This window comes from Corvus brachyrhynchos, unplaced genomic scaffold (genome assembly GCF_000691975.1).
Source record: "Corvus brachyrhynchos isolate BGI_N302 unplaced genomic scaffold, ASM69197v1 scaffold246, whole genome shotgun sequence".
Classification (NCBI taxonomy): Eukaryota; Metazoa; Chordata; class Aves; order Passeriformes; family Corvidae; genus Corvus; species Corvus brachyrhynchos.
The window spans coordinates 2,684,261-2,708,445 of record NW_008238447.1 but is presented as its reverse complement, the minus strand read 5'-3'; the positions used below and the strand labels follow the sequence as shown (position 1 = coordinate 2,708,445).

Below are 24,185 nucleotides of genomic sequence, written 5' to 3'. Positions count from 1 at the left end.
TACCACTCTGAGAATGAAATGCTTTTATAGCAGTTTGTTGGTAGATGTGTAGTATAACTATGTTTGGTAAACTTTAGTAATTTTGTCATTATTCCACAGGCATTTTTTCATCCACATTTTGAGTAAGAATACTTGAATTCCTCATATATCATTTGGTTCAATTAAACAGGACCAATCTGTGTAGAATGGTTCTTTTAAAAGTTTGTGTGTTCGCAGTTCTATGGTAGAAGGGTAGACAACATTTCAATGCAAAAGTGAGGTACTGCTAATTATTGATTGAAAACTCAATTTCTTGCTGGTGCTGCTGTTTGTAAAAAGTACCATTAATGTGGAACAATTTAAAACCAATTCCTAACCAATTTCTTCCAATTTTTTAAGTATATAAAATGCAGTCAGATCTGCTTGCATAGGGTATGCATACAATTACTCCTATGCATTTCCTTTGTGCTTGCTAGTGAATGAACCTTTCTCTTTTTTCACTCCTTCATAATTTTTTACTCATACAGTACTGGATCTAAGGTGCTTAGAAAACTGGTGCAGAACAAGCTTTAACATCCTCATTTTACAGTTGGGTGAACAAAATCACTGCAAGCTTAAGTGTTTTACCCAAGGTTATCAAAGTGAGTGAGTAGCACAGTTAGACATAAAATTCAGCCAACTCTTGTGCTGTGGCCTAAGTCTGCACAGTGCTGCCATGCCATTGCAGGTGGCATCCTGCATCTGCAGGGAATTCCTGAAAGCCTAAATAATCATTTGCCTTGGCTAATGTAGGTTTTGGCCAAAAACATTAGGATCCAGATTCGGTTTGGGTTTCTGTGTTATATTGTACACATTGTGATTTAGATTCATGGGGCATGGACTGAGTTCTGGAGAAAAAAATCGGTGTAGGTACAGAATGGTGCAGTGAATGTAAAACCACCTACATCCTTTACAAGGCAAAGGGTTAAATTTGTGGATTTTCAAATAATTTCCTAGCAGTTGTTTGTGAAATATGCATGCAGAACATTGAACAGAAAATGCCAGCTTCCTGCCTGTTTTTCTTAGGCTCATTTCACCTTAAAGTTTTCTGTTGACTTCCAGGTATCTTTGGAACTCAAGCTCAAAACCTCATGCATAAAATTGCTCTCGCACTGTAACTTTGAAAAGTTTGAGTGCCATTCTTATACCATTCCTACTCAGACCTGTCTCATGAATCTCTTTTCAATATTACCTGTTAAAATTTTGCCAACAAGCACAGCATTTGTAGAGCTACTTTTCACTATGATTATTTTTATTAACATCACAAACAAATACATCTGGATATTTCATGTAAGTGCTTTTGTTTTACTCACTAGGCAGTAAGGAATTTCTTTTACTCCTGTGCTGGCTGGTGTGTTGTTACCTTCATCCTGGGAGTCTGTGATCGACACAGTGACAACATAATGCTGACAAAAGCTGGACACATGTTCCACATAGATTTTGGAAAATTTTTGGGTCACGCACAGATGTTTGGAAGCATAAGAAGGTTGGTATCTACAGTAACACACACAGTAGACTTCAAAGCAGTGTTCTGAAATTTCACAGCCTTATCAACTCCCATAAAAAAAAATACAAATGAGATTATGCTTTTTTTCTTCCTGTATTTTCCAAAACTTATTTTTGTTGTTTCTAGAAACTTCTAAAAAATGTAGGAAGGACTGGAAAAGGAATTAAAAGATGAGGAATTAAAAGTTGGAGATCCCTTTTCAGTGTAAAAGAAAAATGTAAATCCTTGTTTGGTCAGGAATTTGAATGATGCAGTTCAGTAGTGACCAGAATAGAAGACTGGCCTATGCCAGAAGAATTCTGATGTCCATTGCCTTTTTTTTCCTAGCAGAGGAGGCTTCCTAAAATGGATCCAAATCCATATATCTATCTGACAACTTTTTTTCCATATTCAGAGAAGGAACCAAATTTTCCAAATAGACATGGAGAATAATTAAATTATGCCTCTGTGGGTAAATTTGCAAACTTTTTCATTATCTTTTGAAGTTACACATCAAACTACACTGAGCTAGGGGTTGTTTTGCAAATATCTGATTTACCTTTGCATGTGTGATGCAACTATGCCATGATAAGAATAAATAAAAGAGAGTGGTCATGTATCCAAGTTCCTAATGTGAACATACCCTGAAGGAATGAATTGAAATGCAATAAGGATAGGATAATGCCAGTATGTCCAAAACACAAAGGAGCTGTTATAGCAGAGTAAAGAATGGATGAATGATCCCTTTTAGTGACAAGATGAGTAGTGTATGTCTTTCCTCTGTGTTTCCTAATAATTTCCAGAACAAGTATCAGAATTAAGTTTGAGCTAATTTTCTTCTTTTTTTTCTTTCTGTTTTTTTTGGTGGGGTTTTTTTTTGTTTGTTTTTTGTTTTGGTTTGGTTTGGTTTTTTTGTTAAGCTGGCCTTTGCCTGCTCTAGACTACCTCAGTGTGTTAGACAGACATAACAGCATGGGAGCATTGACACGAGGGAAGCTGATGAGGATAATAAGTACTTCTAAGTCAGGCAGTCAAAAGATTTAGTTGCAGCACTTAGAATTATCATCCATCATTCAAGATATGCACCCTTAATCCTACTTATTTGCTGTGGAAAGAATAAAGCAGAACAGAGTAATAAAAACATACTCATGCACGCTCCTTGTCAAGTGCTGCATCCTTCTCTACAGCAAAGCTCCTATTGGAACCTAGCAGGAACTTCCTTGAGTAGCAATTTTACATAAGCAAAGAACTAGCTAGTTGAGTGAACAACTGGATGAAGCAAATATAAGAGGGGACACAGCAAACAAATTTAAGTAATGTAGTGGCAGTAATAGATATTAATGTTACTGTTTTACAGCTCGGTTATACTACACCTTCTTATTAAGTCCATGAAAACTTAAAATATAGTCACTTCCAAAACCAGCAGCCTCTTCTCCTGTTTCTCAATGCAGCATTTTGCTTTTAAACTGCAGACTAAAATCACACATTTAGGACCTCCATTCATGGGCTGCCCTCATGATTCCTTAGGAAAATTGGGTCTCCCACCTCAGAGCAGGTTGCAAACACCGTGGGGTAATCATTGTTTTCCTCAAGCTCCATGCAGCTGAGCAGACACAGCATTAATGAACTAGTGATACTGTATTAATGACTATTGTTCTTATGAGCTGTGTGCGCCTTCATGAAATGTAACACTATTTGGAACACAGGGATATCACATCTTTACACGTCACAAATTTCTGGTTCTCTCAAAATTTGAAGCTCTTGGTGCTGTTTGTGTCTACTCATTCCCACAGGGCAAGTCCTGAAACAGGTTTTGCCTCTGGTTTCTTTAACAGGTCTTATATTGTACTTGTATTTGAGTTCTTATTAGATTTTTACTTGAGTTTTTTGCACTCCCAGAATATCATACTCTAAAATAATGTTGAAAAAACAGCAGCATAATGCTACCAAACCTAAGAATTATTAAGTGATGACCCTTGGGGAGGTTGTACAGTAGTTATTCTACATACATCTCTGAGGTTCTACAGGAGCTTTAAAGAATGCAGAGCATGATGCAAATCCCTATACTTGGGATTGACACACATACAAACGTTTTTGTGTGAGTATAAAATGAAATCTGTGCAGATCAATGAAGGCTTACACGAAGGGAGTAAGTGTTTAAAGCAATCATTCCTTACAGAACTTCGCAAGCTGAGTGCCACAGTTGTCCATTTCCTGTTCTCAGGGAGCGCTTTTTGCCATCACAAAAACCTAATTCCTCATAAAACTTCCTGAGGATAGGTCCTCTGCAGTATCCTGCATGTGGAGTCCTTCTTCTGATGGAAGTGCAGTGCAAGGAGTGCTTTGGCAGCTCAGGGACTCACACACGTGGGCTGCAGCTCTTTCTGTCACATCCAGTATGAGTCTTCGGAGAACCTTTCAAAGCTGACATGATTCATCCAGTCATGCTCACTTTTGCATTCCTGATTAGATAAGACCTTAAAAGGGGATTAGTAAACTTTTCTGATTCCTGCCCTCATCTTTAAATGATATCCAATAAATCTGCTTGGTTTTGATTCCAAGTCAAAAATCAGGTCTTCTTGATTTGAGGGAAGAGGAATCAGGAACTTTCTCTCTACATGTGCCTTCACAGTGAAGTAAATACTTTAAATAGTACTAATAACTTGTCTTTCCTTGGATCTAGAGCTAATATTTCAGAACTGTTGGAGGGAGACTTATGATATATCTAACCAATAGCATAATAAAAGAGCTTAGCAGAAGAATTGTTCCCAAAGTCCCATAGGGAACTTTCCTACTGAACCATGAGATTCCATTATCTCTTCTTTCTGTTGTTTTGGTTTTTTTTTTTAAATATCACACTGAATGATATGTTTTATTAGCAGTAATAAAATGCTCCTTTCATTCTCTAACCCAGCCTCCACTTTTGACCCTGCATTCCCTAAAACAGGCAAGTCTGCAGGTACGCTTCAAACTGTATGAAGAAATATTTCTTGCTTAATTTCTTCATATAACTGTCTTATTCTTCATCTATTGAGTGTCCTGTGGTAATCATCTTAGACCCACTCCAACTTAAATAGGTGTAATGTTATCCAGATAATCATCCAGGACTAAATCAGTCACGCAGTGGTTTGGAAGAAGGAGTCTGGCTCATGGTTGTACCTGCCATGCTTCCCTTGCCTTTGTTTCCTTCCTTTCGGTTCTGACCAGCTCCTTTTGAACATTCCTTCCCCGGTGAATTAAGCAGTAAGAGATTTATTTAAACCCTGTGCTAACTCAACTAATCCAAAATTCAGCAGTCACATCCTCCCCACTTCCAGCACTGTCATCTATAATTTTTCAGTCAGTGTTGTGGAGTGTGAGACTTGGTGGCAAGACATGAAGTAGTGCAGCTCATGGCACACTCTAAATCCACCTTTTGATGACATCAGTGTCCATTCTTTTCTTTAAATATCCAGTCATCCTGATTACATCCAGCACTCACTGGCCTTTTCTCTTCCCTGATCTGAATCACAGAGACCCTCTTGTCTCTTTGCCAAACTAATCCTGGGTCTTGGCATGGTTTTCCCAGAATTTAAATCTGCTAAGCTGGTTTTCTTCTACAAAGTTAATTACTAGAGGCAGCCTAAGTATTCCATTGGGAAATTCCAGTTATTAGGGAAGTTTCAAAAATATGGGAAAATTATGTTTCCCACATTTTGTTCCTAGGTTGGTGTTTTATTATACTGAGAAGTATTTCAGAACATCTGAGTATATAGAAACGTAGAAGTGCCTCTTTTTATTTTTAAAGTTACACATTTCATTTTGAGTGTTAATAACCTAAAATATGTGTTACTGTCTCACTAGAAGTGTTTATTAAAAAAAAAAAGCTTTCATTTCAAGTATTTCTAAAACAAAAATGTTGGCATATGGACATGGAAAAATAAGTTGTATCTGCATTTTTTGACTGTATTGTACCTACATTTGTTCTCTTTTTTTCTAAAAAGAAGAAAAAAGAGGAAGAAAGAAGAATTTGAGAATTACACATTTTACTTTTTTTCTTTTTACCCTTTAAAAATTTTATTTATATTACTCATATAGAGTCTAAAACTTGAAAGTAAAACTTAAAAGTATAATCACTTGAAAGTAAAAACTTAAAAGTATAATCACTTTTTGTGTTCTAAATTTGTGCATGAAAACTTGAATCAACCTGAATTAGATGTTGAAAGATTTCATTAGGAATTTTCAGTATATCTCATTATGAATTCATACTCTGCAGTTTGTAGTTATTTTTCTGACATGATGGATCTGGGTTTATTCGTTTCTTTGAAATGGTAACTCCTAATTCTTTGTCACTATTCACTTTCAGCACTTCCTGCATGCCACCCTCCAAAAATCTCTGACTGAAACCCTGGAAGGATTTAATTTCATTATTTAAAGCACCTTAGTAGCCCAAATGATCTTAATAAGATTACACGGATGTTTAAAGACTGTCATACACGTAAAGAATAAAAGGGGAAATGCTCATAAAGACCTGTAGGTGAAAGATTGTCATCTCCAAGGTGACAAGGCCTAAAAGGGCTTGAATTTATCAGGGAAGAAGTCCATCACTTTTGGAAGTCAGATGCCTCTAGTTGCCCCAAATTTAGCAGCAAAAGCACAAGCTGAGTCTGAGAACACATGAAGAGCACAAACTGCAGTCAGGGGGTTCAGATGCACTTCTGTTGTCTTTACCCTGAGGAGCAGGGGTTTATTCTTGCTGGCCTGGTGCTTTCTCTAATTATTGAACCTGGATCATAGTTTTCCCTTTTTCATTGTTTTTTGGTTTTTTTGTTTGTTTGGTTTTGGTTTTTTTGCAGTAATAACCTCTTGTGGAGGGAAACCAGCTAAACCTTCTTGAAATCAGAGTAAATTATGTTCACTGTCCATTTTGTACCTGCAGGCTTTTAGTTATCCTTTTCCAAATACTCAGTTAAGGGAGGCACTGTTTTTCCCATGGAGTGTCTGCGTGGATTTGACCGTGTCCAGTTCTGTTCATGCGAGAGCCTTGTTCTGCTGCACTGAGTTTCCTGGAACCCAGCTCTTGTCTGCTGCAACTCTCAGTATCCTTCTTGGCTTTTCCTTCACTCCTAGGGTGGCATAAAATGCTTTTCTGACTTCACTTTCTTGAAGGAGTTATCATGTATTCCTGTTAACAATCATGTGGGCCGGAGAAGTTGCCTGATGCTTCCAGAGCCATCAGCAGAATTCCCTCTGCTTTGGGAGATTGGCTACACATGAGGTATTTAAGTGACTTCCTATCAAGTTCCTCTCCTCTCTCCTTTTCCCTCCTTCTCATTCCATTAGCCACCCTGTGTTTTTTTGTAGGAGATGGCTCTAGAGATCGGAAGTTTAACAATAAAACAGAAATAAAAGGGGGAAAAGACATCATGGTCACTGTCCATTTTGATTATGGTTTTATTTGTTATCCTTTTCAAAGTGTAACTGTTTATAGAGATGTGTATTTTCTCTTCCCTGCTCCCATCAGAAACATTGCATTTTATCATGCCTTTCTCTGAAAGCTTTCTGTACACACGTTTTTATGTTCGAGGGAGCTGTTCTCACACGCATTCAGATGTACATTTATATTCAGGGGAAGCTGTTCTCATACACAGTCAAGTATACATCAAGCACTTTTAAATTAATCTCTGTTTCTTGGTCTTCTATTTTTTTTTTTTTTTGCTTGTTCTGCACACTACGCCTTTGTCCTTCATCCTTAACTGGAAAGCATACTGATATATTTAATTCATGTAGAATTTCATCCCCTGCCCCAAGGAATTTATTTGCAATTCAATTTCTTCATCACTGGTTTATTTCTCTATTTTGCCTGGTGATATACAAATGCCCTGCAGCCATCTATTACTGTGTTTTCTAAATATCCATCTCATACTGAAAAGACCTGTTAGTTGAATATTCCATGGGTAGGGCATATAACCCTACTTGTTCTGTTTCTTTTGAGGCACATTTTAGGTCTCAGTTTTAGAATCTTTTCAACTGCTGAGGGTCAGTCAGGACACAAAAAGCAATTGTCCAACAATCTCTGTTAACAAGAGGAATTGCTCCAATCTCCTTGTAAATTAACTCCCAAGTGGTTTATCAATAGGGCTAGTAATAAACTCTAACAAACACAGAAAATCTGATAGTCTTACAAAATGGTGTAAGGCATCAGGAATGCTGCACTGAGCACTGTCAGATATGGGTATTGAACGTGAAGTGTAGAAAGGATTTAACTCCACCTCGATGTTGTTTTGCAGTCTGTCTGCTGGTGACTGAGTGCAGGCTGCTTTGTGTGTGGCTGTTGGAATAGAGAAGCCCAGCTCAGCTCAGGAGGGGCCTTAGCTGGACACAGGGGTGCTTCCTAACCACTCAGTGGTTGCAACAGGACAATGTCTGAAACCATTCAAGACAAGCGTGTTCCTAGAGCAGAGCAGATCTTCTTTCAGGGAGGATCTTCTTAGGAATCTTCCAAAGTACACCATCAGCTAACTGCACGGAGTGGTTGAAGTGCTGTGACATAAGTGAATAAATTCTGTGCTCGGGCTGCGGCAGAACTAGAGCTCACAGCAGAGGCTGGGCACTGCAGCCAGAGTGAAATCCATCCACAGATGCCTCCAGCTAGTTTCTGTGTTCCCATTATGAATCTTGCCAAGTTCCTTGTTCCATGGGAGGGTTCCAGGTGGGTCCCGGTGGCAGCACACTGCAAACGCTGGGTCTATCCTAGGAACTGTAACCGTGCCTAAGCTCAGCTTAGACAGTCCTGTTACCTGCACTGTCAGCACAGTAATCCTAGGGGACCAGGTGTGATCAAACCTCCATGATTTACCCACACACGAGCTTCAATTGGCCCACAATGAAAGAGATTTTTGTTAAGTGACATTCCCTTGCACTTTGTGCAGGCAAAGGGGCACAAATGAGTAGCTACTCTGACTCAGTTTACAGGGGAAAACTCGATGTTAACAGAATGGTGAATCAGAGCCCTTACCTTAGGAGAGGATTACAGCTTGTTTTCCACTACATCCATTAAACATGATTAAATCTCGATGCAACCAATTCAGTTACTGACAGGAACACAAAAATCTTTCAGAATAGGACAAGACAGTGTGTGAAATGCTTCTTTTATGGCTGATCAAAATAGTGAGTATGTTCAACACAGTGATTTTACTGATGAGCTAACACTGAGGCTGTGATAGTAAAAAAGAATATTAGCAAACGTGATATACATAAAAGAAGAACTAACTTAATGAATAAATAAGACTGTAATAGTTTAAGAACTATCCTCATCTACCTAAGGAATTCAGGAGATTCTTTCTAGCTTAATGTTTCTGCCTCTGAAGGTAGATGTTAATGTAAGAAATACCGTGGGTAAAAATGCAATCAGAAATGAGACTTCAGATGTGTAGTTTGAAGTCTTTTCTTGCAGTAGATATCTCAAGCAGCAGCAGAAATGGCACAATATAGAGTGAAAACCATGTTACCTGGTATAGGCCTGGTCATTTAGTTAAATAATGTAGGTAAAAATTATTAGATGCAATATTTGAATGTCCAGGACGTAGTTTACTCAAGCCAAGGATGCTCAGGACATTCAGAAATCTTTCTCTGTTATGGAAATGAGGTCAGAACTAAATTCAGACCAGTTTATCCAAGGCTGTGTCCAGCTAAATCTTAAAACCTCCCAGGATAATCTTCCAAGGCAACCTGTTTCAATATTTACTTTTCCTCATAGTGAAGGGGTTTTGTTTTAGTTCTTTTTTTCTTATGGCAAGTCAGAACTTCAGCTGTTTCAGTTTTCTCTCTTATGCATGTCTGGATCCATCTGTGTTAGAGCCTCTTGCAGAGAAAAGAAAATCCCCTTTGGCCTCTTGAAAACCTTTCATCTCCTGGGTAAACAAGCCCACGTTCCTAAGCCTCTCCTCACAGGCAAGTGCCACCAACATCATGGTGGCACTGCTGACTTACTCCAGTTCTGTGACTTCTTTCAAGTTTTGGCAGGGTGTGAGCTAATGAATACTAAGTGGAACATCTTTATATATGGCATCTTTCAGTATTTTCATTAGTAACCAGCATGATGGGATAGAGAATGTGTTCGTTCGTTTTTTGGTAGAGGCCCTTTCTACAAGGTTTTGGTTGTGGTGAAAGTTTGGATGAGCAGTTTTTTAGAAAGGGATCTGGGAGTTTTACCACAGCCAAATATGAGTTGATGATAAGATATTGGTTAGAAAAGCTTGAAATTTGAAGTAATCCTTTTGTTTCACTTTGCACCGGGAAAAGTTCACCTGGAATATTTTTAACATTTTACATTCAGAAAGATGGAGATAAGGAGCCCAGAGACATTAAAGGAGTCCAGAAAAAGGCAATTAAAATCATCGGACATCCAAAATACAAGACTTGTGAGAAAAAGTGGAAGTAGTTGTCTACAGAAGATTGAGGAAAGACAGAGTAATAGTCTGCAAATGCTTTAGGGGCTGCTGTAAAGAAGATGGGATCTTCAAGTTCTGTTAGGAAAGAGCAAGAATTAATAAGATGAAAGCACAGCAAGATTTAGATGAGGCATTAGGGAAAAAAATGCTGTGAGGGGACATCCTAGAACAGAAATTTGATAGGGAGGTTGGAGAAGAACTCTATCATAAAAATCTTTGAGAATAGGCAAAATAAGAATGCCAGAAGCATCTTTATGGTCTTGTCCTGATAAGAAGAAAAATGGAGTATGTCTTGTGGTCCAGGCATATTTCATGTTTGCTGGAGATAAATTGTGTTGTGCGGTTTTTCCCTGTTTCATTATTTAATATATAAAAGGAGTGCCATTGCTTATGGGTTTTTACTGTCTACAAATGTATATGATTACTGTGATTAAATATTTTCACTTGGCTTTAGAGAAATAAGCACTCATGTTCATTTATTTCGTGTTCTTCAATAAGGTTTTGGCTTTTGCTGCAAAGGATGTCAGCAGTCAAGTACTCCCTAAAAGCTTTTCCTATTTTATTGGATACATCTAAATTCCCCATAGTCATGCTGAATATTATCAGTCACTCTCGACTCAGCCAAAATGGTTTTAAAGCAGTCAGGGAATGTAAGAGGGTTTTTGCTGTTGAGCAGCTGATTTTTAAATTGCAAAGAGTTCTATGTGGTTTCTCACACACTGTCCATGTGAAAACTTGGACTACAACGGGTTTGATCTCACTGCATTAATGTGTGTGACTTGCACTTTCACCTAAGTGCACTATTGGGAAGTTTAGATTGGATCAGAGCAAAGGTCATTTGTTGCTGGTTATCTCATATGCTTTTCCTACTTAATATAAAAAGAAGTCTGTGTATCATTCCTAAATGTTCTGTACCGTGAGATTCAGAGTAGGAAAAACTGAAACCATTGTTGACCTTACAAGCTTTGTTAATCAGCTTACATTTAGTGTTTCATAACAAATCCTGACACTCTTACTGGTTTTCTAGGAATTCAGCATAATTCTAGCCCACAGTGAAGTCCCAGTAGATGTTCCCATCACCCCAGACCAAGTTTATTATTGCATGATAAGCTCTTCATTTGCTTGAGGTTTCCTTTCTTTCTTCCCTCTCATGATTTATCATCCAAACATTTGTAATCTCCAGAGGAACTGCAAAACACGTTCCCATGAAAATCTTAAATCTCTAAAAGCAAAAAACAAAAAAAAGAATAAAACCCTCATAAAGTAGCCTTGTTTCTCACTGAATGGCTTGTGTAAACTCTTTTGTAACAGCCACAGTAAAGTATAGGTCTTTAAAGTCCAGGACTGCAATCAGACTGTCATAAACAAGAGTATTGCCTTTTTGACCGATTTCTACTATAAAACCAAAGAGTTCATTAATCTCATCTAGGGCTTTAGTGGGGGAAAAAGAAAAAAGGAAAGAAAAGAGTAGGCAAGCTGTGGAAAGGGAGCTTTAATGATTTTGGGAGGTTTATTGGCTGTACATCTTTGGTCAATCTCAAGCCACACTAGTTCTCTCAGGGAGGCTTTTCTTTTCTAAAAATAATGGTACCAGACATCATAATTACACAATCGAGGTCATTCAACAATGCTTCAATTCCATATTTCTTTAGCACACCAGAAATAAAAAAAAAAAAAGGCTTTTGTTCTACAGAGATACGGTAAAAGGCTTTTACTTGGAGGTACTTCATCATACCAGTTTTTCTAAACAGATACCAGGCATTTCTTCAATTTGATGGAGGCAGCAAGTTGTATCAATACAGATTTTGGGCCAGGGGGCTCTTCCCATTGGCTGTGACACAGTCATTGGTCACCAAATATCTTATGCATATAAAGTGTTACAGGCCTTGGCTGATCTTGAGGGTGTTCTGGGGTAAGAAGTATTTGATGTTTGGAACTTTAAGATAAGTTCATGTGAGCAAGCTGTGTGATAGTTGTAGGTCCAAATGAAAGCTGTTCTTACCAGGCCTTTGGATGCATTGCCTGCCTTCTGAATAAGTGCCAGCATGGAATGGGATCGTGGCTATCTGCCCTGGAGAAGGCTGCCAGTCGGAGATGTCCTGGTTTAAATTCAGAAACGCAGCCTGTGCCCCAGGGTGAGGTTCATTTGCACGGGGCATGGTACATGCAACAACAGGGCACGCATTGCTTTTCTCCTTCTGGAGGCTAAAACAGCCTCTGTTGTTTGCTGATGTAAATTTTACCACCATGATGGACGGTGACTGGACTTGGCTGTTTGTCATTTTGCTGGACAATTTTCCCGTCTACATTCTTATTTTCCAAAGGAGTTTGTGAAAGCAGCAAGGAACATTTTGCATCTATACACAGACATTCACCCTGTCAATTGGTTTTTCAGAATCCTTTGTGTTCTGTTTAGTGAGTAAGCGTCTCCTCCCACTGAAACTTTATTTTATAATGCTATTGTGAGAAATGGCTGTGTTGTTCCTTCTAGTGGGTCTTGTTTCTCATATTCTAAATTGGCTTTATGTGAGGGTTTTTTTAATTTTTTTTAATTTACATTGCCAAGTGTTCCCTTTGTGAACAGCCAGCTTACTTACTGGAGCCTCAGCATCCAGGGGTTGCAGGGTTTCCCTCGTGGGAGAGGCTCTAATAACAAAAGACCTTACACAGAACAGGAGAAGTCAAATTCCTACACCATATTTTGCAGGTTGACAAGGGAGGACTGGCCTAACACCCTAAAACATACTCACAAAAGATACCAAGAAATTTAAGAACCTTGTAAAACTGCTTTCAGTTGTCTTACCAGTCAAATTAATCTATAAATAATGTAAATAATAAAATATCCATTTTGTGTTCACATAGATCCTTTAGTGACAACAGTAAGAGAATTGATTAATGTTGCGGTCTTTACATTATGGAAAAGTTGGCCCATGGCCCAACCCAGCAGTGTTAAATACCATATTTCTTCCAGTAAAGTAATTTCTGATTGCAGGATCTATTTTCAGCTCCAGTAGCTCAATGTGGGAGACTTGGACTAGCTCAGAAAGGGCTGTGTTTTCATAGTGAAATTGTGTCTCTTGATGCAGTTGGACATCAGAAATCAAATATGAACTCTGAACAAAATGCCTCATATTTATAGCAGTAGTTTTGACTCGGAATATTTTAGCCCAAGTACAAATTTGGAGTTAAGACATTCTTGAGATGCTAAAATGCTTTCAGATCAGGATTTAGATTGGCCTTCTGCCCACATATACATCAAGATGTTAACGTTGCTAATTTTCTCTGTCTCTCTCTTTTCTATGGGCTTCAACCAATTGAATTGCATTATTCTAATTGTATCAATTTATTTAATACTTAATGTCTATTTTAAATACCACTGATGAAAAATAAGCTAGAAGATAAATGAATGAATGAATGAGTGAAAGAAGGTTCTGGGAAAACCTGGGCTCTCAGACATCAGTAGTAGACGCAGGTTTGTAAATCTTGGAGATCTACAGCACAAAACTATACAATAACTGTGTAACAGTCACACTTTAATATAACCCTCACTCTGTTAACTCCCATCTTCGTCACACAGAAAACTGTGGAGGGAAAGAATTTCTATTGAGGACCTTCATCATGCCTAGTACTACCTTGCTGAAATTCAGTAATATGTTTTTTTAAAACCCCACCCTAATGGCCTGGACTGTTTGGAGGTGAATGACAACCATGGGAGGTCTGGATTCAAAGTTAGCTGCCATTTCCAAACATAAAAGTGGGACGGCCACCTGAGCAATTTTTGTGACTAAAACTTCCAGCTGTGCCTATAATCTCATGACAACTTGTTTTTCTTTCTGCAGTAACATAAGGCAGGCACTTTTATGGGAAGATGAGGAAAACTCCCAGGAGAGCTCATCTTTCTCATTTATTTATCCATCAGGAAGCAATGGGTTGATTCAGCCCATGTTTGAGGTTTTAGCAAGAAATAGACTTCCTAAAATTTGTTTCTGCATTTGAACTTACCAAGAACATTGAGTTTATTTAAATTTATTTTGAATTAGGGGTTAACACACAGTGTATATTGCCTTGGAATAGAGCCCTCTAATCTGTTTACATGGCTCTGTGTACACAGTTGTGATGAGAAATCACTGCAGTAGGTTTTTCTGTGTGAGGATGCAGTTTATCAGGCCTTTCTCAAACTATTGAATGATAGGATTGTTAGGAGAAGCCTGGCTAATCTGTTTTCTTCTGCAATAGCATGCCATAGCCACAAACTCTGCTAGTGATAAGAAAAAAAGGCAAGCCGTGTTGTCAGATTCTGCACCTCATTTACCCAAGGGTGAACACAGAGCAACTGTAGAAAAAACAAGACAATGTATTTATATTCTGTTTTAACTTGAGTCAGAAACAACTCTTCAGGATGGTGTATATTTAATGGTAGCATCATAGCTTGGGGGTTTGTAGTTGTTGTTGGATTGTGGAGGTGTAGGGTTTTTTCTTAAATTCCCTTCTTGCCTAGTAGAGAGTTGATATTTATAACCCACCCTCTTTGAGAACAACTTTTAAATATTTCAATACCAAGGGAGAACTTGTTTCCAGATTCACTTTCAGGCTGGAGTCAAGAAATTAAAGCAATGAGGGTTTAAAAAGAAAAGCAAAGAAGAGCCAGAAGAAAACACTTGTTCAGTTGTTGGATTTCTCACTAGGAAACTTTCTGTAAAGTCTCACTCTGCCCCAATTAGTCAGAGCAATAGAGATTTTCACACTGAGAAAGGGAGAGATGGAATAATGAGGAAGGTAATATTGAAAAACACAAATGTGAATAATGAGTTACAAATATTAACTGTCCTGCATGATTAGCTATTTTCAGTGAAATTTCTCATGTAATTGCTCTCTTTTGCAGGGACCGAGCTCCCTTCATATTCACATCAGAGATGGAGTATTTCATAACAGAGGGTGGAAAAAACCCACAGCGTTTTCACGAGTTTGTGGAGCTTTGTTGTCGAGCTTATAATATTGTCAGGAAACACAGCCAGCTACTCCTGAACCTGATAGAGATGGTAAGAAGCTTGAGGATGAAACCAAAAATCATTTTCCTCTGGGATTCTCTTCCCTTTTACCACTTCTCTGCTGTACTGCTCTCCAGTAGCACCCTGATTTGAAGATTGTCAGGTGCACAGTTGATAACGTTAGTGCTCCACTTCCTGTGCAAGAAAACTGCCCACTTTCAGTATTGATTTCTGAGAAAAGGAAAACTAAGCTGCTTGGTGTTTTTCCATTTCATAATGCATTATTTTTTACAAAAGAGCAGAAAACTGCAAAAGAAGCTGGGTAAAAGTTTTACATTCAGGAATTTCACTCAGCCCTTTTCCTTAGTCTTCATTTACCATTCCTGTTTGTGTTTACAAGACAAAGTAAGGTAAATATTTCACAGGGTGGGTGATCTGACAGTACTTAGCAGCAGTGCACTACAACAATGCCTTTAGAATGGGGGGGTTGCACATTTCCACAGTCCCTTCTCAGGATGGCAAGCATAGGAACGAGAGAGAACTGCCCATATTGACACAGGTTTAAAAATTCTTTTGTTTAGAGTTTTAAGAGCTCTAGGAGCTGTTATCTTTAAGTACTCCTACTAATTCATGTGCTATGGCAAATTCCATATCTGATTTATGCCTCTATTTACTTGTGTGCGAGAGGTTAATGATTTTCCCCTTCATGGGTACAAGGAGAATGTTACATTAAGAAATACTTGCTAAGATGCTTGGCTAAGATACCAATCCAAAATTTATATGCAGGGCCCCCATGACCTAGGGGAGTGGTCTGTGCCTGAAAAAGTCTTCGTGGCCTTATAAACAGAGCTCCTGCTGAGCCAAAATGTTGCTCAGTTAACACTACTTTATCATCTCCAACTTATGCAGTGGAGAAGGGCGAGAGAAATGGAAGAAATCTCTCATCTTGCCTCTTCCATCTTGTCCATGGATTCTCATGCAGTGATTCAGTGAGAGATTCCCTAATACGGAACAGGAAGGATTGCTCCAGATCCCTTGAGCTTGCTGCTAGGTAGTCACAAAGGTGCAACAAAACTACATTCCCATCATAAAGCACAGTTTCACCCTGGAAGCAGTGCAGAGTGCGGTTGTAGGAGATCCTGTCCAAGTTAGAGAGCCTCTAGAAAGCTCAGGACCACCCCACTTCTCCCATCCACAGCAGTAATCCCTACATTTCTGAACAGGTTGCCTAAAACTGTGTGGTGCAAATAAAGCCCATCTCCTGCCCATCTCCTTGTCCCCAGGGCAGTCCCTCTTTCTGCAAGCAGCAGAGATAATGATGTTAGATTACTCTGGGATAATAGAGCATGTTAGGAAAATGCTCCTAGCAAGAGCTCTGAAATAATGATCTCTGCCTGGCCGCAGCTCAGGTTTGTCTGCATTCAGGACATGCTGCATCTTTTGTTTCTGCTGATCTTGTAGCAGAGGTAATAGAGCTGAGCTAAAAGTCAGCATCCAGATTTGTCTTAATATTTGTCCATGGGCTGCAGCTCAGTCAGTTGTGTTGCACTTCATAATTGAAAAATGACTGGCAGCACACTCACACCCCTTCGACGAGCTCTTCATAGCAAAAGGAATTAAACAAACAAGACCAGTTTGGGAACACCTTGATTTTGCCAGTAATGTTTGGAAAGGTGAGTCTATTTCTGCACTTGAAGTGGGATGTTGGTCAGAAACTGTAAACATCAAAATACTTCAGTTCCATGGGCCATTTCTGGAAAAAATAAGTAGACTGTGAACTTCCACTTTGAATTCATTTCCATACAGAATTTCAGATGTCATCATGGAGGGATAAGATTAACTAACCACTGCTTGTTTGTACCAGTGACAGTCTAAGATTTCTCTCACTGTTTGGAAATCTGTATCATTAATCTTTAATTCTACTCCCGTGTTCTGTTTTCTCAGATGCTTAACAGTAAGACTGTTTCTAAAAAAGGTAATACCTCACAGAATAGTAAACTGTACCCTTGGTGACCACTGACAATTGGTGGTTTCCAGAAAACATGATTATGAACAAATTGAGGGATTTTTGGCCCAGTTTGGGAATTAATATTATTTCTTGGTGGTGAGCAGCATGTTTCTAAAGCTGTACTGACATTTGCTACTGGGAGTAAGAAATAATCCATGAAGTTTCCATCACTTTCAAAAACAGAAACATCTGTGGGAGACCCAAGAGTCTGCTGGCTGAGTTCAGCTGTGTAAATGCCTGTAGTTCATCACCTTTTCTCTCATTAAAGATTTGATGTGAACTATTATAAAGGGGGTGATGGCAGGACACAAACACCTTCTGACTAGTTTAAAGAAATGCAAACTCCATTATGTTATAAAGATTTTTTCATATAGAAAATTATTAAAAGGATCTTAGGGATGATGCTAGAGAGCAAGTAATTAATCCACTTGCCTCCACTGTGATCAGAAATTTCAAGGGGGCAGGAGTTGTTATCATCTTTTATAAATGGGATGAAGGTATATTGATAAACAGCACTGAGCGTCCTTCAGTGCTGGATATTGTTATTGTCCCTGCTGTCAACTCACTTTAATTCACTTCATTGAGCTTTCTGCCTCTCTGTTCCTTGCCAGCCAAAACTCTGTGTAGACAGCAATCTGACTGTCCAGTGGTATCTTAGAACAGGGCTGAGCAAGATGTCAAAAAGAAAATGTAGAAATATTGAGAATTTTTGAAGAAATAACCTTAAAATAAAATCAGTGCTTCCTTTTTTCTTTGCTGTTACTTGAAAAACTCAATGGGTCTTTCTGAGCTAGACATAAACATCAATGAAGAATACACAGCAGTGACTGCAAATTCAGATACATTTCCTTCTGAGCAATGTGAAGGAGTAATGTTTTTCTGCATTACACACAATAAAAAGCATCACTCCCAGCTTGCTGTGATTGTTGAGGAAAAATCAGTAAGTTTTGAAGTGAGGAAATGTTGTTGTTGTTGTTGACATTTGAAAATGCCTGGAGAGAGCTGTGTGGGCAATTGGACACAGTCAGCTGTCTAATCTCCTCAGGTTTTTACTTTGCAGTGGGAATATTGGCACTATTTGTTTCTCTAATCTAATCTGGCCAACTAACTAGAACAGTTGTGCTCCTCATCGACAGACAGCGATACCTCCTCCAGAGGGCAGTTCTCTCTGCCCACCTCAGGGCTCCTGCCATGAATCAGTGTCTGAAGAACCTTTTCTCCTCCTCTGACTGTAAAGGGAATGAATCTGTGATCCCTTTGCAGGAGGAGTCCAGGGTAGTGATGGTGGAACCGGGAGTTACAAATGAGAGGGTGACGTTGCGCTAAATTGAATTAGGGCTAATACAACACTGTGAGCACAACAGAAATGTGGTTACTACTGTTCAGGTGGCTGAATTTGGTCACCTTCCCTTTATCACCATTAGAAGGCTCTGAAGGAGGCTTAGCAATGCACACCTTGAAGGTATGGTATCTGAAGAGAAAATGAATAACTAAAATGGATCGTTGATTCTGACCCATGCCCCTTTCAGGTGCCTCGGTGTGAAGGTTTACAATGCAATATATTCACTTTATTATTCCAGGCATTGCTCTAGCATCAGAACCACTTTTCAGATCAGCAAAGCTGTTTTACAAGATGTTTTGGTGTAAAACCTTTCTTTTCTCACTTAGGCCCATTTCATTTAAATTTCTTTTCAGTAGAACAGTGGACTAATGACCTAACATTTCTTTACTTTTAGATGCTGCATGCAGGATTGCCTGAGCTAAACAGCATCCAGGATCTGAAATATGTGTACGATAACCTCCGTCCTCAGGACTCAGATCTCCAGGCTACAAGCTACTTTACAAGGTAAAACCAAAATATAATCCAGAAACCTTGTCTTCTTCAGGCATGATGCAATTTTTCTCTTGTGTTAAGAAGGTGTAATCAGGGAAATTACACAAAAGAATAATTTGTCTTCACAGGTTTACTTTTAAAAAGTCATTCCTTATGCATGTTATAACGAATTTCCTCTAATTTCTGGAAGAAACAGTTGTGCATTTGTGGTACACTTGAGTCACTTACTCAGCACCTGGAGATTTCTTAGGCTTTCATGGCAAAACCATCCTGATTTGTATCTAGTTGGGTTTTCTCTGTGTTTTTAAATGCAGCAGCTACATGTAAATGGATTTGGGCTGCTTAAAGAGGTTCAGCTTGTCAATGGTCTGAATGAGAGCCTTCAATTTCTGCACTTTATTCCTTTTTCTCTTCCCCTTTTGACCTTCTGTGTTGCCTCAGAGAAGTTACTTTCCCTTTGCTAGTTGTAGTGTCTCCATCTGCAAAACAGTGCTGATTCTTGCTTTTAAACAACTAACAGATCAATCACAGAAAAGCCTTGTGAGTGAATATTCATTTAAACATTTAAAGCTTCATTTCTGTTAGGATGATGAAACATTTCACCTGTTTGTGATAATGACTGGGGATTAGTGATGAGGAGCTGCAGCTGATGTGCATAAAGTCAGTCTAAAGCCCTCAGTCGTGATCTTTCAGGTCAAGCCCCGGCATTACCTATAATTCCAGCTGTTGATGTGATGATGCTGTAGATGGAATGAGTGGAGACTTACCTGGGACTGGAAACCTACTTTGTAATTCTAGGCACTGCATGGGACCAAATCTCCCTGTCAGAGTCTGTCCTGAGCAGCACCATCATTTCCCAAGGACTATGAATTTGTGCGCCCTGGGCACCCTCTATCCATGCAAAGCGACCCAGACTCTTCTGGCCTTGTGAAAGTTTTGGGAAATTAACATTTTGCTGTTTACGTGTCTAACTTTTGCTAGTTATGTGTACTAGAATCTGCTACAATCTGAGGAAACAAAGTTTGGAGAAGGCTGGGACAGAGAGAGACTTTAAGGATGACCTTTCTTTGAAAAAAAAAAAGGGACGAACTTGTCAAACAAAACTATTGTTCCATGACTTTACACACAGCATAGCACTGAGTTCCTTCTCCTGCAACACTTGTTTTTTTCATATTCTTTCACTATTGCCTCTTAGCAAGACTGTTATATTTTAAAATTTAATTACAGCTTCACATTTACCATCAACTCCTACCTTATCCTTTTCTTTAAAATTTCACATATTCCCAAATTACAGACTTATATTTCCACTTCAAATAGGAAACATGCAGTTTCTAATTAAAGTCTTGATTCTGTCAAATAGTTTGGGTGGTTGTGTCTGTCTCTCATGGGTAAAATACGCAGGTCGTTTAGTTAGTGGAAAAGGGCTGGGATATACAAAACAAGCAGGGGAATCTGAGTCTTTAGAGTGAAAATTGCATCAGTATCATGCAAGGCTCAGAGCTGGTATCCCTCTGGAGGTGGAAAGGATCAGTTTTCAGCTGAGTCAGTTAGGGTTGCAGCCTTGCTTAGCTGGGAGGATGAAGACTTGGTTCAGGACAGAGCCGTATCTCCACGCTCTTTCTTTTGAGGGCTAGGGACTTCAGAGTGGGAATTCACCTGCAGTCTTCCTCAGCCAAAGCATGTGGAATAAGGCCAACACTGTTTTGGAAGAAGAGCTGGTGTGCTTTGTTGCCTGGTAGAGGTTTGTGTTAGGCTTAGGAAATCCTGTTCAGCTCACAGAGACTATAGGTAGGACTCAGAGACCAGCATGTCCTTCTTCCCCTTAGATTTCTTCTTAGAGATGGTGTAAAGGAAATGAAGGCTGTCAGAGTGGAAGTTCCACTCAGTTCTTGCACACCAACAAAGCAGTTGTGCTGTGGGCTCTGTTATTTGAAACTGCATTTTCTCCTAAAATGCGTTCTGCGAACTCAGAGCTGTTGTTCCAATTTCCTTCAAAATGCTGAAGGTTTGTCATTGTCCATGGAGATCATTACATCACGTAGAAGGGACAGATATTGCTAGAGTGCATATTTTATTCATTAATATTCTTAGGATGTGTTTTTATTATATATGCTCATTTGCAAGAAGAAAATCCCTTTACATTAGTTCATGAATTTCCATGGATCTAATTTCTTTTGGAGCTTTTTTTCTCCTTTATTCTAATTTCTATTCATTTGAACATTATTTGTGGTGATTAAAAAAATTTATTAGCATTTCAACATATTTGAACATGGGGAGAATATCAAGCCTCATGTCTAGTAGGATTTTACTTTGGAAATTGTATCCAGGAACTTTTCAAAATGAAGACTTTGGCATGGCCTGATACTCGGATCTATGCAGAGACTGTGCCTCTGCAAAAACACTTTCCAACCTGGCTTTGGGAATGTTAATATATTGAGATTTTTGTGAGCTTTGTGCTATCTACATCATCTTTAGTCCTTATGTCCTTGTTATACAAAATATAGATATGAGAAAAAAATCCAGTTACATACTTTTCATGGTCAATCTCCAGCTTGTTCCTGTATCTATTTTTCAAGCTGCCCTTAGAAAGACAAGGAAATTGGAAGTTCTGATTATTAGCACAACTTCTGGTAGTTCTCAAATCCCTCATAATTTGTAGCTCCTTTTTCTCCATAATTGCTTCCAAAAACACTTCACTGATTTTTAAAAGTTCTTTTCTAGACTAAGACTGCAGTCATCAGAATGTTAAATGTTGCCAACAGAAAGTTGTTTCTTGTTCTAAGTACAAGGTAGTTATTGTAATCTTTCAGATTCAATCATATAATATATCTACTGAAAATCCCAATCTGCTGCTAGTGGAAATAGGAGAACAGTATTTCCCTGTGTTTCTGTAGAAATGGGTTGCTTTTAGCAATTTTCTGAGTTTGGTTTAGCCATAACACTGACATTGGCCCTACTGTTGTTTAAAACCAACATGAAATGATGAATGATGTCACAAATACTCCTGGCAGAACAATGTTAATTTGTTCTTTGCCGTCACCTCTTTGGCCAGCAGAACAATTGTGTCAGAGTTTGGACTGTAAAGTACTGACCCCTTTCAGGCTCATAAAACATTCTGTGTTTTACTGAATTCCTTTGGTCTCATTCTTGATTTAAGTCATGTGCAGCAGTCTGTGGTCTCATTTGTGTGCAGCTCTTCTGACATGGGGTCAGTTCCCTGTTACGAGCTGATGAGCAGCAGCGTTGAGTCTCACAGCTTCCAGCCCTCTGGAAGGTCCCACCCTCACATCGTGGATAAACAATGCACCAGTTGAGAGTTAAACAAGAGTTTCTGTGTTTCCTTGTCAGTCCTGTGCACCTACTGCCAAATGAAACATCGTTGTCTCTCCAGCATCTGCCCTGAACTCAGTTTGATCCCTGAAACTCAATTTGATCCTTACCCCTCCCTCCTCTCCTCTTCCCCTGACAACACAGTTTTGTCAGAAACCCATCTTACCTCTGGATATAAATTTTCTTTATGGTTTTCTGCAGATGTCTTCAAATGTCAGCATGATGTGGCAGACTGCCTGATATTTTTAACGTGCCTGCACAGGGATGTATATTTAAAATTGGTTTAAAGAGCATAAAGTTAGCCTAATGCAATGAATGGAGTTGATTTCAATTGATCGCGTTGTGCAATCTAACCCACTCATAGAAACCCATGAATAAGAGATGCAGGATGGATCTGACAATTACCAGGGGAGCACATTGCATATCTTCAGCAGCCTGATTGAGGGGGTGCTGCTTGGGTCAGCTGCTGTCTTTATTTATTAATGGACTCATTTTTTAGATACCTGTTGTTGCTCACGTCGAACATATCCACTCCAAACCACAAATGCCAGCAGTTTTCAAGCTGGACAATCCACAGTAACTCCTTTCAAAACATGACACTGATCTCAAACTGATCAGCCAATCTCTGTTTCTCAGGTGGCTGCAAATATTTCAGCAAGAAATTTCCCAAACAGGTGAAACATGGTGAAAGTTGGTGGCATCTGAAAGGGAATGGAGCAAACTATGGTGCTAAACTTTATTTCAGTGGTGTTCAAGTAGTTTGTCAAGATTGTGGTGTATGTGCTCCAAAGGAGCAGAAGGCAGACTTCCTCCTTGAATTAATGATTTTTGAGGAATTCAGTCTGTTGATGAAAGCAGTAATATTCTGCAAAAGTCTGTTAAGAGTATGGGGACGTACTACCCAACTTGTTTTAAAATGGAGCTTTATAAATTCATGGATGGAAATGTGGAATATAAATGAAACAATGTTCACTAACATCTGAGAATCCCATGAAAATAGATTTTATTATACTCTAAATGATTTTCTGGCCTAGATGGAAATGAGAAGCAGCATACCATCATGAATGATAAAGAAATATCCACCAAGACTAAGATCTTAATAACTAGTCAGTAATAATGATTTTATCTGCTGTGTATAAAGGCTGGTGTGTCCAGAAAAATCTAAGAATCAGCCCTCTTATGGGATATACCTGCCCCATAAGAAATGTCTGCTTCCTAAAACTCGAGTCTCCAGCTACCACTAGTCACTCTTGAAAATATTAGCCAAACTTTCCATCCATCTCCTTTTACACAAGCAGCCAGCCAGTCTGTTCATGTTTTACCTGATACTGTAATTTGACAGCTCTGTAGAAAGACTGAAGCCAAATCTGAAATTCAAAGTCAATTCAGCAGGTGGAAAGCAGAAAGCCATTTCTTTCCAATAATCCCAGATATTTAACTTTCTTTTCTGAGAAGTAGGTCAGACACCAATCTGCATGGTAAACAGTTATTGTCATGTGGAAAACAGAATTTTTCTCTCTGAAAACTGTGTTGGCAATATTTGGATTCACTGCTAATATTACTCTAGTTAATGACAGTTTCCTGTTTTCTTCTGATTAACCTGTCCTTTTAATGCCCTTTGTATTGTTCACTTAGTTTAGCTATCTCTAGACCATCAGGCACTAATTTTCTATGCAGCTTGGGCTAGTAGAGCTCTGAAATAAATAATAAACTTTTTGTCATCTTTGTGAAGGCAGAGCCAGCTTTGGTCACAGGCAAAGGTGGTAATGGCCAGGGAGCAAGAGGAGGATTTTTACAAAGAATACCCATGACCTTACTTCTTTCAACTACTGCTAAGCTTAATGTGGCTGTAGAGATAAAAAGGTGTATGGGGATCTGGGAGAGTTCAAGGAGAAGCTTCCACCACTGGTCCTCAGGATGAACTTTTAAAATGCTAGCAGAAGGGGGAATCAGGTACCACAATGTGATAAACTGGGTCACTGAACTAATCCAGGCCAGAAATAAACTGCAAGATCTCCAAAAGATAAGACACATGGGTTTGATGTACCCCATTGCTCTGTGCATAGTTAGGAACCAGCTTTAGGGAAAG

At 38.9% G+C, this 24,185-nt stretch overlaps 1 protein-coding gene across 2 annotated transcripts in view; it reads left to right on the top strand.

Moving 5' to 3' along the window:
* Nucleotides 1-24,185, top strand: part of LOC103617309 (phosphatidylinositol 4-phosphate 3-kinase C2 domain-containing subunit gamma) — a 77,578-nt gene that overhangs the window by 9,407 nt on the left and 43,986 nt on the right. For both annotated transcript variants that reach the window (XM_008635590.2, XM_017736717.1), the window contains exons 6-8: nucleotides 1,335-1,504; nucleotides 14,819-14,975; nucleotides 18,669-18,778. In XM_008635590.2, the coding sequence (XP_008633812.2) occupies nucleotides 1,335-1,504; nucleotides 14,819-14,975; nucleotides 18,669-18,778 (437 nt within the window). The remainder of the gene's footprint in view (nucleotides 1-1,334; nucleotides 1,505-14,818; nucleotides 14,976-18,668; nucleotides 18,779-24,185) is intronic.